At 37.0% G+C, this 12,583-nt stretch overlaps 1 protein-coding gene across 2 annotated transcripts; it reads left to right on the top strand.

Annotated features, from left to right (window-relative positions):
- Nucleotides 1-166: 166 nt before the first annotated feature.
- NUSAP1 (nucleolar and spindle associated protein 1) lies at nt 167-12,583 on the top strand. 2 transcript variants are annotated; one of them, XM_039323920.1, is made up of 12 exons: nt 167-303; nt 1,776-1,832; nt 3,029-3,202; nt 3,708-3,846; nt 4,756-4,851; nt 6,415-6,524; nt 9,774-9,839; nt 9,925-10,112; nt 10,470-10,654; nt 10,920-11,033; nt 11,438-11,528; nt 11,889-12,583. In XM_039323920.1, the coding sequence occupies exons 1-12, from the start codon at nt 211-213 to the stop codon at nt 11,974-11,976; spliced, it is 1,401 nt and encodes a 466-aa protein (XP_039179854.1). In that variant the 5' UTR covers nt 167-210; the 3' UTR covers nt 11,977-12,583. The 2 variants fall into 2 exon arrangements, with proteins under 2 accessions (XP_039179854.1, XP_039179853.1); XM_039323919.1 differs by having other exon boundaries at nt 9,922-10,112.

The following is a 12,583-nucleotide window of genomic DNA, read 5'->3' as shown; positions in this document are numbered from 1 at the left end:
CTGGCAAGTTTCTAGGGAAACAAAACGGCCCCTTTTTATTTATAAACGTTTTCATCCTGGGATCTGATTGGCTTTTCCAGCAAGGGCTCGGCAGAGATTTCGCCACGATTGGGGAGTTTGAAAATAAAGGCGGGACCGAAGAGACGCGGCGGTTGAACCTTAGCGTCTCCTCGAAGAGAGAGTTGATTGTTGGGCGAGTAATTGCCAGTCATGGAAGCGCTCTCTTCGTCTCAATTGGAGGCGCTCAAATACAGCGAATTGCAGTCCCTGGCCAAGTCGGCGGGGTTGAAAGCTAACCTCAAGGTGAGCTCTGGACTGGCCAGGCGGGTGGGGAAGCAAAAGCACTTTGGCCTAGATAGTTGGCGAGCCGAGAGAGCGGGTCCCTGGCCAGCCCTTTTGAGCAAGGGACGTCTCGATACCTTCACTATAGGTTGCCACCTCGAACTAAACCTTGGAAATGGGCATAATGCGAGTCGTGAATCTTGCCGTTGCAGAACCATGACTTTGTGACTTCGGTTGACTACGTGGATTTTATTATGCTAGTACTCCGTTCCCTAAAGCAGGGCTGAACAAGTGTGATTTAGTACAGATAGTCCTCGACTTACAACAGTTTACTTAGTGACCGTTCAAAATTACACTTGAAAAAAAGCGAGTTGTGACTACTTTTTATAGTTATGACCGTTGCAGCATCCCCATGGTTATGTGATTTACATTTGGTTGTTTGATAATTGACTTGCATTTATGAGGGTCATGTGATCACTTTTTGCAATCTTCTGACAAGCAAAGTCAATGGGGAAACCAGATTCACTTAACAACTGTTACTAATTTAACAATTGCAGTGAATCAGTCAACAAATGTGGCAAGAAAAGTTGTAAAATGGGGCAAAACTCAACGAATTTCTCACTTAACAACATAATGTTTGGGCTCAATTGTTGTAAATTGAGGACTACCTGTACTGTATTTTTCAAAGTTGACAACGATAAATTATGTGGACTTCAATTCCCAGAATTCCCCAACCAGCATGGGGAATATCCATGCTTCTTAACCCTTGCTAAGTTCGAAAAACATTTAGTGTAATCTCTGATTACTTCTCTGCCTTTGTCATAAGAACTGATGAAAATCTGGGTGTGATGGTAGATGGGATTTTATTGTTGTTAATTGCGAAGTCGTGTCCAACCCATCGCGACCCCATGAACAACGTTCCTCCAGGTCTTCCTGTCCTCTACCATCTTCTGGAGTCCATTTAAGTTCACACCTACTGCTTCAGTGACTCCATCCAGCCATCTCATTCTCTGTCGTCCCCTTCTATTGCCCTCAATCTTTCCCAGCATTAGGCCCTTCTCCAGTGAGTCCTTCTCATTAGGTGGCCAAAATATTTGAGTTTCAACTTCAGGATCTGGCCTTCTAAAGATGGGATTTTACTTGTCCAATTAAAATGTATAGTCATCTCCACTAGCTGATATGGTTTGTTTTTTTCCAAAAGCTTTTCAAGGGCTGATTCAACTGTGATCCCTACACCTTTTGCAAAAGGACAGAGAGGCTGCTGGAATGAGAGATTCTGTGGCTTTAGCTGGGAACCAAGAGGTAGAATTGTGGGAGTTATGATCAGAAGATAGGCCTGAAGCTCAGCTAGGAAGCACCTAATGAAGGGCAAGGTTCCCATCCTTAAGGCAGCTGAAGTGAGACAAATATATCACAAATGTGTTACAGGTTTTTACACCTAGCTGCAGTAACTTGATTTATAACAGCCCTTTTTGATAATTATTTTCTCTTAGGCAACCAAGCTGTTAAATGCATTAAAGAATCACTTCTGTGAAGAAAATAAAAATATGGTAAGGGCACATTTTGACCATTTCATTTATCCTCTAGCAACGGTATCTTAAAATAGAGTAAATCCTGTTCCTTCCATATAATGAAAAGCCTCAAGCACATTATTTAGCTGTCTGGCTATGGATCTGGTAGAAGTAATCTTATATTTATGTTCATCTGATTTTCTTTAGCATAACAGTTTTGGGGACAGACTACTATGAACAAACAACTTTTAGACTTGTTAACCAGGTGGATAATGAATGATTTTTTTCAAAAAGTTTTTTTAAAAATGGGATTTTTTTATTTTTATCAAATTTATTTTAATAAAATGCTTTTGGGTTAAAATCTATCTAAAGATAGTTTTCTATTTAATATACATTAAGAATTTAGTTTATTCAGCATGACATGGAGCCTAGTTATGTAGCGTGAGGCTGTATATTCTGCAATATTTACATTTTTAGTAAATTCATTCAACGAATCCAAGCTCTGTAAGCTGAGATAACATGCACTACATTGATGCATTCACACAATTTCACAGTAACCATGAGATAAATTATAAAACAAAGTTATCCCATTGTTTTGCAAATCTATGTACACTACAAACTATATGATTGTTTGAAGAGAAATGCATCTGTACCAGGCTCTTAAGTGTTTTAATTAAATAAAAGAATTTGACTAGTTCTCCAACTATGTGTGATTTACCTATTAACCTATTAAAATCGGTTCTGATATCACTGTTTTACTAACCTGACAGCTTATTATTCTAAATAGGAAACCTTCATTTTGTTTGCAAATAATAATATTAAAGATTCTAACTACCAGCAAGAATGAGTCCTTACATTTAAAGAGCACCTGTCATTTCAGATCATCATGGCAGTGCCTGTTAGCAGGCATCCACTCACCTGCTGCCCGCCATGTCCCTCTCCTTGTTGTGTCACTGCCACATCAACAGCCGCCCCATTAAAGTGAATGGGACTGTTGGTGACTCAATGGTGGGTCAGAGGAGGAGCCGCTGTGGGACAGAGATGACAGTTGCCCTTTAAAAATTATGATTTAAATTGAGTTGATTTAAATTGAGCCTTTTAGTGATTTAAATCGTGATTTAAATCAACTCGATTTAAATCAAATCCACCCTGTTGTTAACTGAATAATACCTTATGGTTTGTCACTGAAAGAAATATGAAGATGATAATAAAATGGCTCAGTTTCTTTTCTACAGGGTATCAAAAAGACATCCCCATCTACAGATATTGAGGAACAGAATGGCAGTCAAATTTCCGTAAATCCATCCAAAATCACCAAAAGGCATAGAAAACAGAAAGAAGATAATGCCCAGCAAACTACACAAGAAAATCTTAATGAAGAAAAAATAGAACTGGATTCAGAGAAAGAGGTGATACTATTTATATGAAATTGTAAGATATGCAAGTTCCTTGTTTTTAAGTTTGGTTGATTACTGTGAATATTAAGAAGAGTATAAAAATAGAAATATATATATCATAGTAATTTATGAATTCAGTAGACCTTTTTGACTTTATTATAAACGTGATTTAGTACTGTGTGTTTCAAACTTGACAACATTAAGATGTATGGATTTTAATTCCACACATTCTTTAACGGAACATAAATTTTGCAATGCTATATAATTTATTTTGCAATGCTTATTCTATTAGTTGTCAGGAAATGGAAGTTTCTACTGTATGCATGCTTCTGAAACTTTTCTCTAGCCTTGACATTAATAGTGTCCCTTTTCTGTCTGTAAATTTATATATTATATGGAACTACCGTAATAACAGGAATAAGTGTATTGAATGGAATAAGAATTGTATATGAATACACTTGCATAAATATATTGCCTGCATGAGAAAATTGAGTGAAACTCCATTGTATGCTTCCAGGATGCAGGATTTGGAAGGATACTGGGAATAAACCAAAATGATGTATCACAAAGCAGTGGAACAGCAGGAAACTTAGAAGACTTTGTCACTCCAAGTCAACAAAAAGAAAGAAATTCTACTAGGCAAAAAGGAGTTGAAAGTAATTTGCATTTATAAATGGAATATTTGTTTTGCTTTGACGTTTAGGACAAGTGTGTGGACAATTTATTTGAACTTTGTCACTAGTTTTTGTCATCTGTAAAATCACATAGGATTTTCAGAAACTGAACATAGTTTGGAGGAAACAATATCCAAATATTCAACGTTGCCTTGTCTAACAATCCAGCCATAAAGTTAATGTGATGGAAGCTTGGATATTATAAATGTCCAGTATTTTGTGGCGTGTTTTAGTTCTGACTAGATAACTCATATTTCAAGCAGGATAGCATCTACTACAAGTAGTCCTCACTTAACCAGTAGTTCAGTGACTTTGAAATTATGACTGCAGCTGAAAGGATGTTTTGACCTAACCTTGAAATTATGGCCATTGCAGCACCATCCCACCACCCAGTCACATGATCAAAATTTTGGTGCTTGGCAGCTCACCTGCATGTAGGACCTCAACACTTGCCTATCCCCACTGCTTCCAGCTGACTTTTGTTTTCTTCCCACTGATGACAAGGTGTGCCCAACTGAGAAAGCTACTGACTCTTTCCAAGGCCAGAGACGTGTAAGGTGTTTGGCTAATGAGCCAACTGGAAGTGTTGTTGCTAAATGGTCCCTTCACCTGATGTTTCACTTAATGACTGCTTAGTGATAGAAATTCCACTCCCAATTAGGGTTGTTAAGCATGGACTACTGTACTTGCATAATAACAAACTCCTTAAAAGAAGAATGTGGCTTTGTATTCTCTACCTTTTAACTCAGCAGCTTGAATGAAATAATCTAATTAACTTATTGCTGAATTAACACATGAAGTGCAAAACCAAGTTTGACCAACTTAGAACTTGAGAAGTTTATGAATCTTTTTGATTGTTTCATAGAGATGCATCTAATATGTTTACCTCAGGTAAAACTTTACTGGATTCTCTTTCTGGAAAGAAAACTACTTGCACAGGAAGCAAATCTAAATTGGGAAGAAAAGGAATAATTTCTTCCACCCCAGGTATGTATGTTAAGCATAATGACTGTATGCACAGAATGTTTACTTGTTTATAAATCAAAAGACTGGAGATAAATGGGGAAATATATTACATTGGAAACTTTTCAGCAATAGCCAGAAACACCCCCCCCCCCCAAAGTATTAAAACAATAGTTATTTTATTCTACAGAGATTGTTAATCAGTGTTCTGTTTAAAAAAAGATTATATGCATATAATATGTAAGTGCATGTGACTGCACATTATCCTCTATCCTTTCATTGGAGACAGCAAAAAATAAAACAATATGCTGATAGGGTTGTGAGCTGAAGAAAAAGATGTTGAGACTTCAGAAAAGAGCAACAAATATGATTAGGATTATTGCTGTCTAAGGGACTGCCACAAAAAAGAAGGGTATCAACCTATTCTCCAAAGCACCTGAGGGCAAAACAAGAAGTAACAAATGGAAACTTATCAAAGAGGTCCAACTTGGATTTAAGAAGAAATTTCCTAACAGTGAGAACAATCAGTGGAACGGCTTGCCTCCAGAATGAGATTGGACAATCATTTATCTGAAATGGTATACAGTCTCCACTCCTGCTTGAGCAGGGAGTTGGACTAGAAGATTTCCAACTCTGTTAATCTGTTATTTCATGGCGGGGGAAAAGGAAAGAACACTGAATGTGAATCAGGAAGAGAAGAAATAACTGAACTGGAAAGAAAATATACCATATATGCTGGCGTACAAGGCGACCCGGCGTATAAGACGACCCCCGTCTTTGGCGCCGAGTCGCATTCCTAGAACCTCATCTTATATGCCGGAAACTACCAGTATTTCCGGCATATAAGACGACCCCCATCTTTGGCGCCGATTTTAACACTTGCGGAAGTCGCCTTATACGCCGGCATATACGATATATTGAATCTTGACAATATACAGGGTGTATCAAAGTTAGAACCTACAGGCAGTTTATTGCATAAATTACATTAAATGTTCAAATTGGAAGCCATTTCATTTTAAATGCTTTCTCATTCACTTCACATGTGACATTTGAATATTCCGAAGTGTAAAATTTTTTTGTAAAAAAGTTAATAAAATGTAATTGGCCTATGATAGTGGCTCCGAACCTTTTGGGCGCCAGGAACTGATTCCGTGGAGGGCGGTTTTTCTGTGGACTGTGGGAGCCTGGGTTTGCATGCTGTCTAAATCCCTCATGTGTGCAGTTGGGGCTTCGCTCACTTCTAAAGACTGGTTCTTGGCAGGCTATGGACCAATGCCCATCCGGGGACTAGGGGTTAGAAAACCCTGGCATATGGGACCCAACATTTGGTATGCCTTATATATTTTATAGCTTCAGTTAATTTGGAATGAGTAAGGGAACTGAAATAAACATTCCAAATTAATTGTACTCCTTTATTTTAAAAATTAATTTGCCGCATTGTAAGTCTTCTCTGGGTGTGCCTTAAAACATTTGCCCGTGAACCTATTACTTTAAAAAAATAGTTGACTTTTCTTGTTTCAGTATCAGGTAAATGAACTGGCAATGAAGACAAGAAAAATCTGAGTAATAAACTTTTCAATATTGTAGATTTTAAGAAAATTCATGAGGCTCAGTTCAAGAAAATGTTATCTATTGATGAATACTTTGAAAGGAAAAATAAAATGTGTAATTTCAGCAATTCAGCTAATGAAATGAAGGTAAGTGATCTTTCTCCTACCCCAGATATATTAAAATTGAATTGAATGAAATTACAGTATGTCCCTTATGCAGTCATTTAAAAGAACGTGTTTATAAGATGCCTTTAAAAAAATAGCCTATCTTATTTTTGGAGATAATCTTATCAATTTGTTCTATGAGCCCCTCAAAAAATGGTGATAGTTATGTCATGTTCAAATTTCCCATATTTAAACCTGGCCAATTTAATCATACTTCCATTCTTCAAAGGTTAAGTCCAATGATCTGTTTAAGGGATTTATTTGTTCACAGTTCTTGAAGACCTGTTCTCCAATAATAACATTATGACAAATCATATTTTTGCCTAACTAGCAAATGCCAAATGATGTGTCCTGCTTACATATATAACAAACAGGGAAAAAGCCCCGAGATTGCTTTGTATTGCATAGGAAGCCTGGCTGTGGAAATATAAATTCCCCTCCTTCCCCGTAGGTTTAGGGGAAAGCCATTATTGTGTTCAAAATAGCAACTCAAGTAGTTAGGATAAAGGATGATGAATAAGAAGGAATAGTAATTTCACTTCTCCAAACATATAGTTGGTCCAGAAATTGACCATACAGAGTTGTGGCAAACATTGTTTAACATTTCAACTAATGATTCCATATATGATCAGACATTCAATGAGCTAGCTTGGGTAGGAATTAAGGCCTGGTTATCTTACTCAGTTTAGTGGACACTTTTTTAGCTATCATCTATCAGTCTATATAACTAATCTTTTGTGGAAATCATGTTATGAAAATGCGTGACAAAAATAATCCTAACTATGCTGAGAGCTTCTGTATTTTCTTGGCTTCAGAGATGAGTAGATGGAATGAGAGAAGGTTTTCAATCAAGGCACTAAGCTTAAAAATGTCTTTGAGGGAAAGATATCTGTCATAACCCTTGTCTGATTTTCAGCATGAAGTGAAAACGTGACTATATGTACACTTTTTGGTTAGAGTACTGATTTTTTTTCCTATTTTCTCACAGGTGTGGGATCTGCTTTTTTTTTTTCTGACCTACCGAGTGTTGATCTATTGATTGTGACAGGAAATGCCTAATTGGCTTGTTGCCCAAGTCTGATGTTGTGGGCTGAGAAAGACTGACTGACCACAGTCACCCAGCTGGCTTTCACGTCTAAGGCAGAGCTAGAACGCAGTCTCCTGGTTTCTAGGCTAGTGTCTTAACTATTAAACCAAACTGGCTCTCTAGTTAGAGTGTTGATATGATACAGTTCTTTTTGTTGGAGCTATTAACTTTGAGATCTTTGGTGCTCTCTGAGTTGTTTTCTTGCAGATGTTTCATTACCCAAAGTAGACAACATCAATGCTACTGAGGAATGGGGTTTGCTCTCAATTTATCTACTGGCTTTCCTATCAGTGTTGCTGGGCTGGGGGCTTTAGTTGGGCTGTTGAACTATTGTTTGACAGTTTTTTGATTGGAGTATTGTTTGCTTGAACGCTGTTCTGAAGTTAAATCTTGGTGTTAAATCTATGCTCATCTGGGTGTTGATTGCTGGTGGGGAGGTGTTTTGGTCTTTTTGTTCCCTTTTTGGCTTGTTGATTGTCTCTTTTTACACATTATGTAGATGTTGTTTATGTTTATGTATATATTGATAGCCAATTTATCAGAGTGCCATGTTTAGAAGAATTTCATAGTGGTTTTGGACTTGGCTGGGTCTAGGATGATCAGTTTCTCAGTTGAAACTATGGTTGAATCTGTCCAGATTTTGTGAAATTAAAGAATTTTCATCACGTCTTGACTGCTAGTTGATGTTCTGCTAGTCTTCTGCCTGTTTGTCCTACATAATGGCTGTTGCAGTCTTTATATTGTATGTTGTAGATCAGACATGTCAAACACAAGGCCCGGGGACCGAATGCGGCCTGCGAAGTGGTTTCATGTGGCCCGTGAAGCCATCTTGGAAACAGTGAGGGAACGGCCCCCTCTGCCTTGGCTCTGGCCCAAGCCAGCCGGGAGCCAATGTACAATTTTGTGGTGGCCATCTATGCTGAAACGCATTGAGTCTTAGCTCCATAAGGCCCCCCCTCCCCCGCATGGCCTGAGAGGAACGGTGAGGCTCCTCCAGTGGACCATGCCTTGGCACTTGCCCTGGTCCCACCCCCTTCTGCCAGAGACCCTCAGATCTGTCCCACTCCTGCCCAGGCCCCCTTGACATGAACAATGTAGAGCTGACCACACCCACCCAATAAGCCACACCCACTCCATCGACGCCCACCCAGTAGGCTGCACCCACCCTGGCCATGCTCTCCCGGCCCCCTGAGGGCAACCACAATGCTGATGCAGCCCTCAATGAAATTGAGTTTGACACCCCTGTTGTAGATGAATCCTGTTTTTTCTTCTGGGACTGCTGGATCTTTTGGTTTACTTAGGATGTTTTAGAGGGCTGTAGTTGGTTTGTGTGCTGATTCCATGTGGTTGTAATAGTCTGTTGGTGCTTTGTCAGATTTTTTTGATGTATGGCAATGTTATCTTTGGGTAATGAAACAACTGCAAGAAAAACAGCCAAGCTCAGAGATTACCAAGATCCCCTCATTTCAACCCTCAGCTACAAATATTCTCCTTTATCAGTAGCTATTAACTTTGGAAGTTATGTTTTGGACTGACCATAAAGTAATTTAGATTTTCTTAATTTCAAGTGGTTTAAGTTTGCAAAAATTTAAAAAACTATTTTGGCTCAAATTCTGGCTTATGTTAATATCACTTTTTGTTGCTCTTCATGGACCACTTAAAGTTTCTAAAAAACACAGGAATCTTCCTAATGACTACATTGAGCTCAGGCTGAACATCACAAGAAACCTGTGGCTTAAAACAAATATAAGTTCTTACTGTGTTTTCTGGCATATAAGACGACCCCCAACTTCGGCGCCGAGTCGCATGCCTAGAAAGTCGTCTTATACGCCGGAAACTACTGTTGTTTCCGGCGTATAAGATGACTCGGCGTATAAGATGACCCCCGACTTCGGCGCCGATTTCAATGCTTTCAAAAGTTGTCTTATATGCCGGAAATTACGGTAATTAAAGTTTCCATTGTTTCTTGTGGTGATAGATGAACTGGAGTAAAGAAGAAAAGCAGTACTATTTTTTTAACAGTTTTTGCTTCTGTTTGATCATTTGTTCATCTCTATGCTTAGCATTGGTTTTTAAAAGCATCCTGGTATTTTATTATGAGCAATTGTTAAGAGGGGGAAAAAATCCTAGGTCTCTAATTGCAGATCCTGGCTAAGAAGAATAAGTCTCTGAAGACTTCTCAGAAAGAAAATCTAAATACCAATTCAAAGGTAAGGATAAATTTTCCGTTAATAACTTCAACTTCCTTTCAACAAACAACATCCTAAAACATGGACATGTCCCTCATCTCAGCAGGTATGTTCCAGTTCCAGAGGGGTTTTATTAAGTCCCCCTTCTCAAAAGAATAGGCTTTCTGCCACAGGCACTCCAGTAAAACTGCGGCATTCAAAACGCAATTCCCTTGGCACTGCAAATAAAAGTATTCTATCTCAAAAATCATCCTTCAGTTCAACCAGCCTTTCTACAACTAAAATGAATGTCAGGTAAGATGATATGTGGCATTAAATAAAAATAGCTTACATGTGGCAATGTGTGAATTACCAAATTTAAGGTCATAGAATCCAAATATATATATATTCATAAACAAAAATACTTAAAATTGTTTGGACTTAGGTCTTTTTTTTTTTTTGCATTTTCTCAGTGTAAAAATGAAGTATGCATTTGAGAGAATGGTTATATGTAGAATCTAAAAAAAGTTTTAAACAGAATTCTGAGTTAATTCCAGTGTTTTCTGTGATAGGATATTCAAATGTTTCAATATTTTTATATGCTCCTAGTTGTTTGGATGAAGTGTATATAAAATTATAAGCCACTGAATACTATAAATATGTTTTTGTTAGGTTTTCTGAATCTACAAAAGACAATGAAGAGAAACGTTCCCTTATCAAGACTCCATCTAGGAAATCTTCATTTCTGAAAAACTGCACTCCAGATAATCAGAAAAGCAGTGAATGTATAACTAGCAAAGACTTCAAAGAAGGAACAGTGAACTGTCAGACAACAGAAACTTCTGTTACAAATTCTGGTAACTTTTCCGAAGAACTGTATAATTACTAACATGCACTTCATTTACATGTGATTGTTGTGGAGAATATTTATGCAGAATCTTTACACAGTCAAGACGGTGTTCCTTTTGTTTCCAGTATGTAGTTTTATACTATTCAAATTGGTACCAAGGGTAAAAAAAAGCTGTATTCTAGCATTCAAGTGTTATTCCCATTTTTAAACTCAAAAGTTAAATGAATATGATCTTGTTGCTTATTATCACTACATTGATTTTCTCCTTATAGCTGTCATTCCTTTCAAGTTTATAAATCAGACTGTAGAACCCACAAGCGCCAAGAAATCAGTATTTGATCTACAAGCAAGTCTATCAAGACCACTTACTTATCAGCCACACAAAGGTAACCATAGTTTTAAAAATAACTCAAGTGCAAAAGAGCATGAAAATATTAGCAGTTGCAAACAAATTGAGAATTTAGTCACATACTGTCTGCAATTTGCCTTTATTTTCTCAAATGTACATTATTAATCTCAAATTAATCTATCGTGTAATTTGACATATTAATAGAAACTAAGTTAAAACAAGCTATTTCTTGCTTTTTGAGTTTGTTCTTATCTCAAACAAGTATATTTTTGGCTGTGATACTGCTAATAAAGTATCTTGTTTTTTGGCTCTATATTAACTTGCTTCACATAGGCAAAATTTTCTCACAAAAGAAACATGGGAAATATTTGCTCTTTTACTTGATGCAGCAGATGAGAACAGGAAAGAGACAAGTAACACATTTTCCTTATATCAATATAGGAAAACTGAAACCATGGGGCAACCCTAGTGAGACTCACCAGAGACTATCTTCCCGCAAGAAATATTACAAAGAGCCACCTCTTCAAACCAGGCATGTATATAATGTCAGTTCTTAAAAGTCCCTGTCAAGTGCTATGATTATTCTGTTGTCCTCTGCCTTCATTAAATTAACATTTGGGTAACCTTGAAGTTTATACCTTTTTCATTTTAGAATCGTAGAAATTTGATCAAACACAGAGCCTTTCTTAAAATTCTCCATAGTATATTCCTTAAAAGAAGTTTGATGGCCCTATGCCAAAAATTAGATCACATAGAGAAAAAAGACAAGGATTTCTGGCAAGTAGCTAAAAACTTAACTGCATGAAGTATGAATAATAAAATTAAGTTTGCCTTCATTTTACTTATTTGTGCATTAATGCTAACATTATTTTGTCACCTTTTTGTTTAACAGAGATGACAGACGGAAGAAACACATACAAGAAAGAAAACAAAGAAAAGACCAAAAGCTTAGCACATTTAGATGCCTGACTGTTATTTAAAGCTGACTTTCAAATTGTTCTGTAAATAATCTTAATACTGAAAATCTTTACTTTCTTGTAAATAATTCTTGTCTCTCCTTAAGCTATCTAGTCTGAGTATTCTTATTTTAATATGAACATAGAACACTGGCGCTACTAAATTCAGTTATTCAGTAGCTAATGCTATTGTCTTAGAAAGCTTAGAAATATTTTCAAAAGGTTAGCTATCTTTTCTTCTATCAAATCTGCTTAGTATATGCCTTAACTATATCCTAAATTGTCTGGAAACATTCTCTTCTCAATAACTGGATCAAAGTTTATTGTATCAAACAATTCAATCTTCTGGATATACAGCAAATTTTAAATTCATTTAATGAGAATTTTTTTATAAAAATGTCTTAATTTACTCCTAATTAAAATAATTGTGTTTATAGATAAAAATTCGTTTTAATTTTACTACTACTGGTATACAGCTTTGTCATATGTTGTCAACTTTTGTCAGTCAACTTTTTTTTTATTATACATTATACGAGGGGGGGACATGATAGCAGTGTTCCATTATCTCAGGGGCTGCCAGAAAGAAGAGGGAGTCAAGCTATTCTCCAAAGCGCCTGGAGGCAGGATAAGA

The sequence above is a fragment of the Crotalus tigris genome, unplaced genomic scaffold (genome assembly GCF_016545835.1).
Source record: "Crotalus tigris isolate CLP2741 ecotype Arizona unplaced genomic scaffold, ASM1654583v1 scf7180000024286.1529876, whole genome shotgun sequence".
In the NCBI taxonomy this organism is placed as follows: Eukaryota; Metazoa; Chordata; class Lepidosauria; order Squamata; family Viperidae; genus Crotalus; species Crotalus tigris.
The sequence above is the reverse complement of the archived record's forward strand: the minus strand, read 5'-3'. Positions and strand labels throughout refer to the sequence as shown.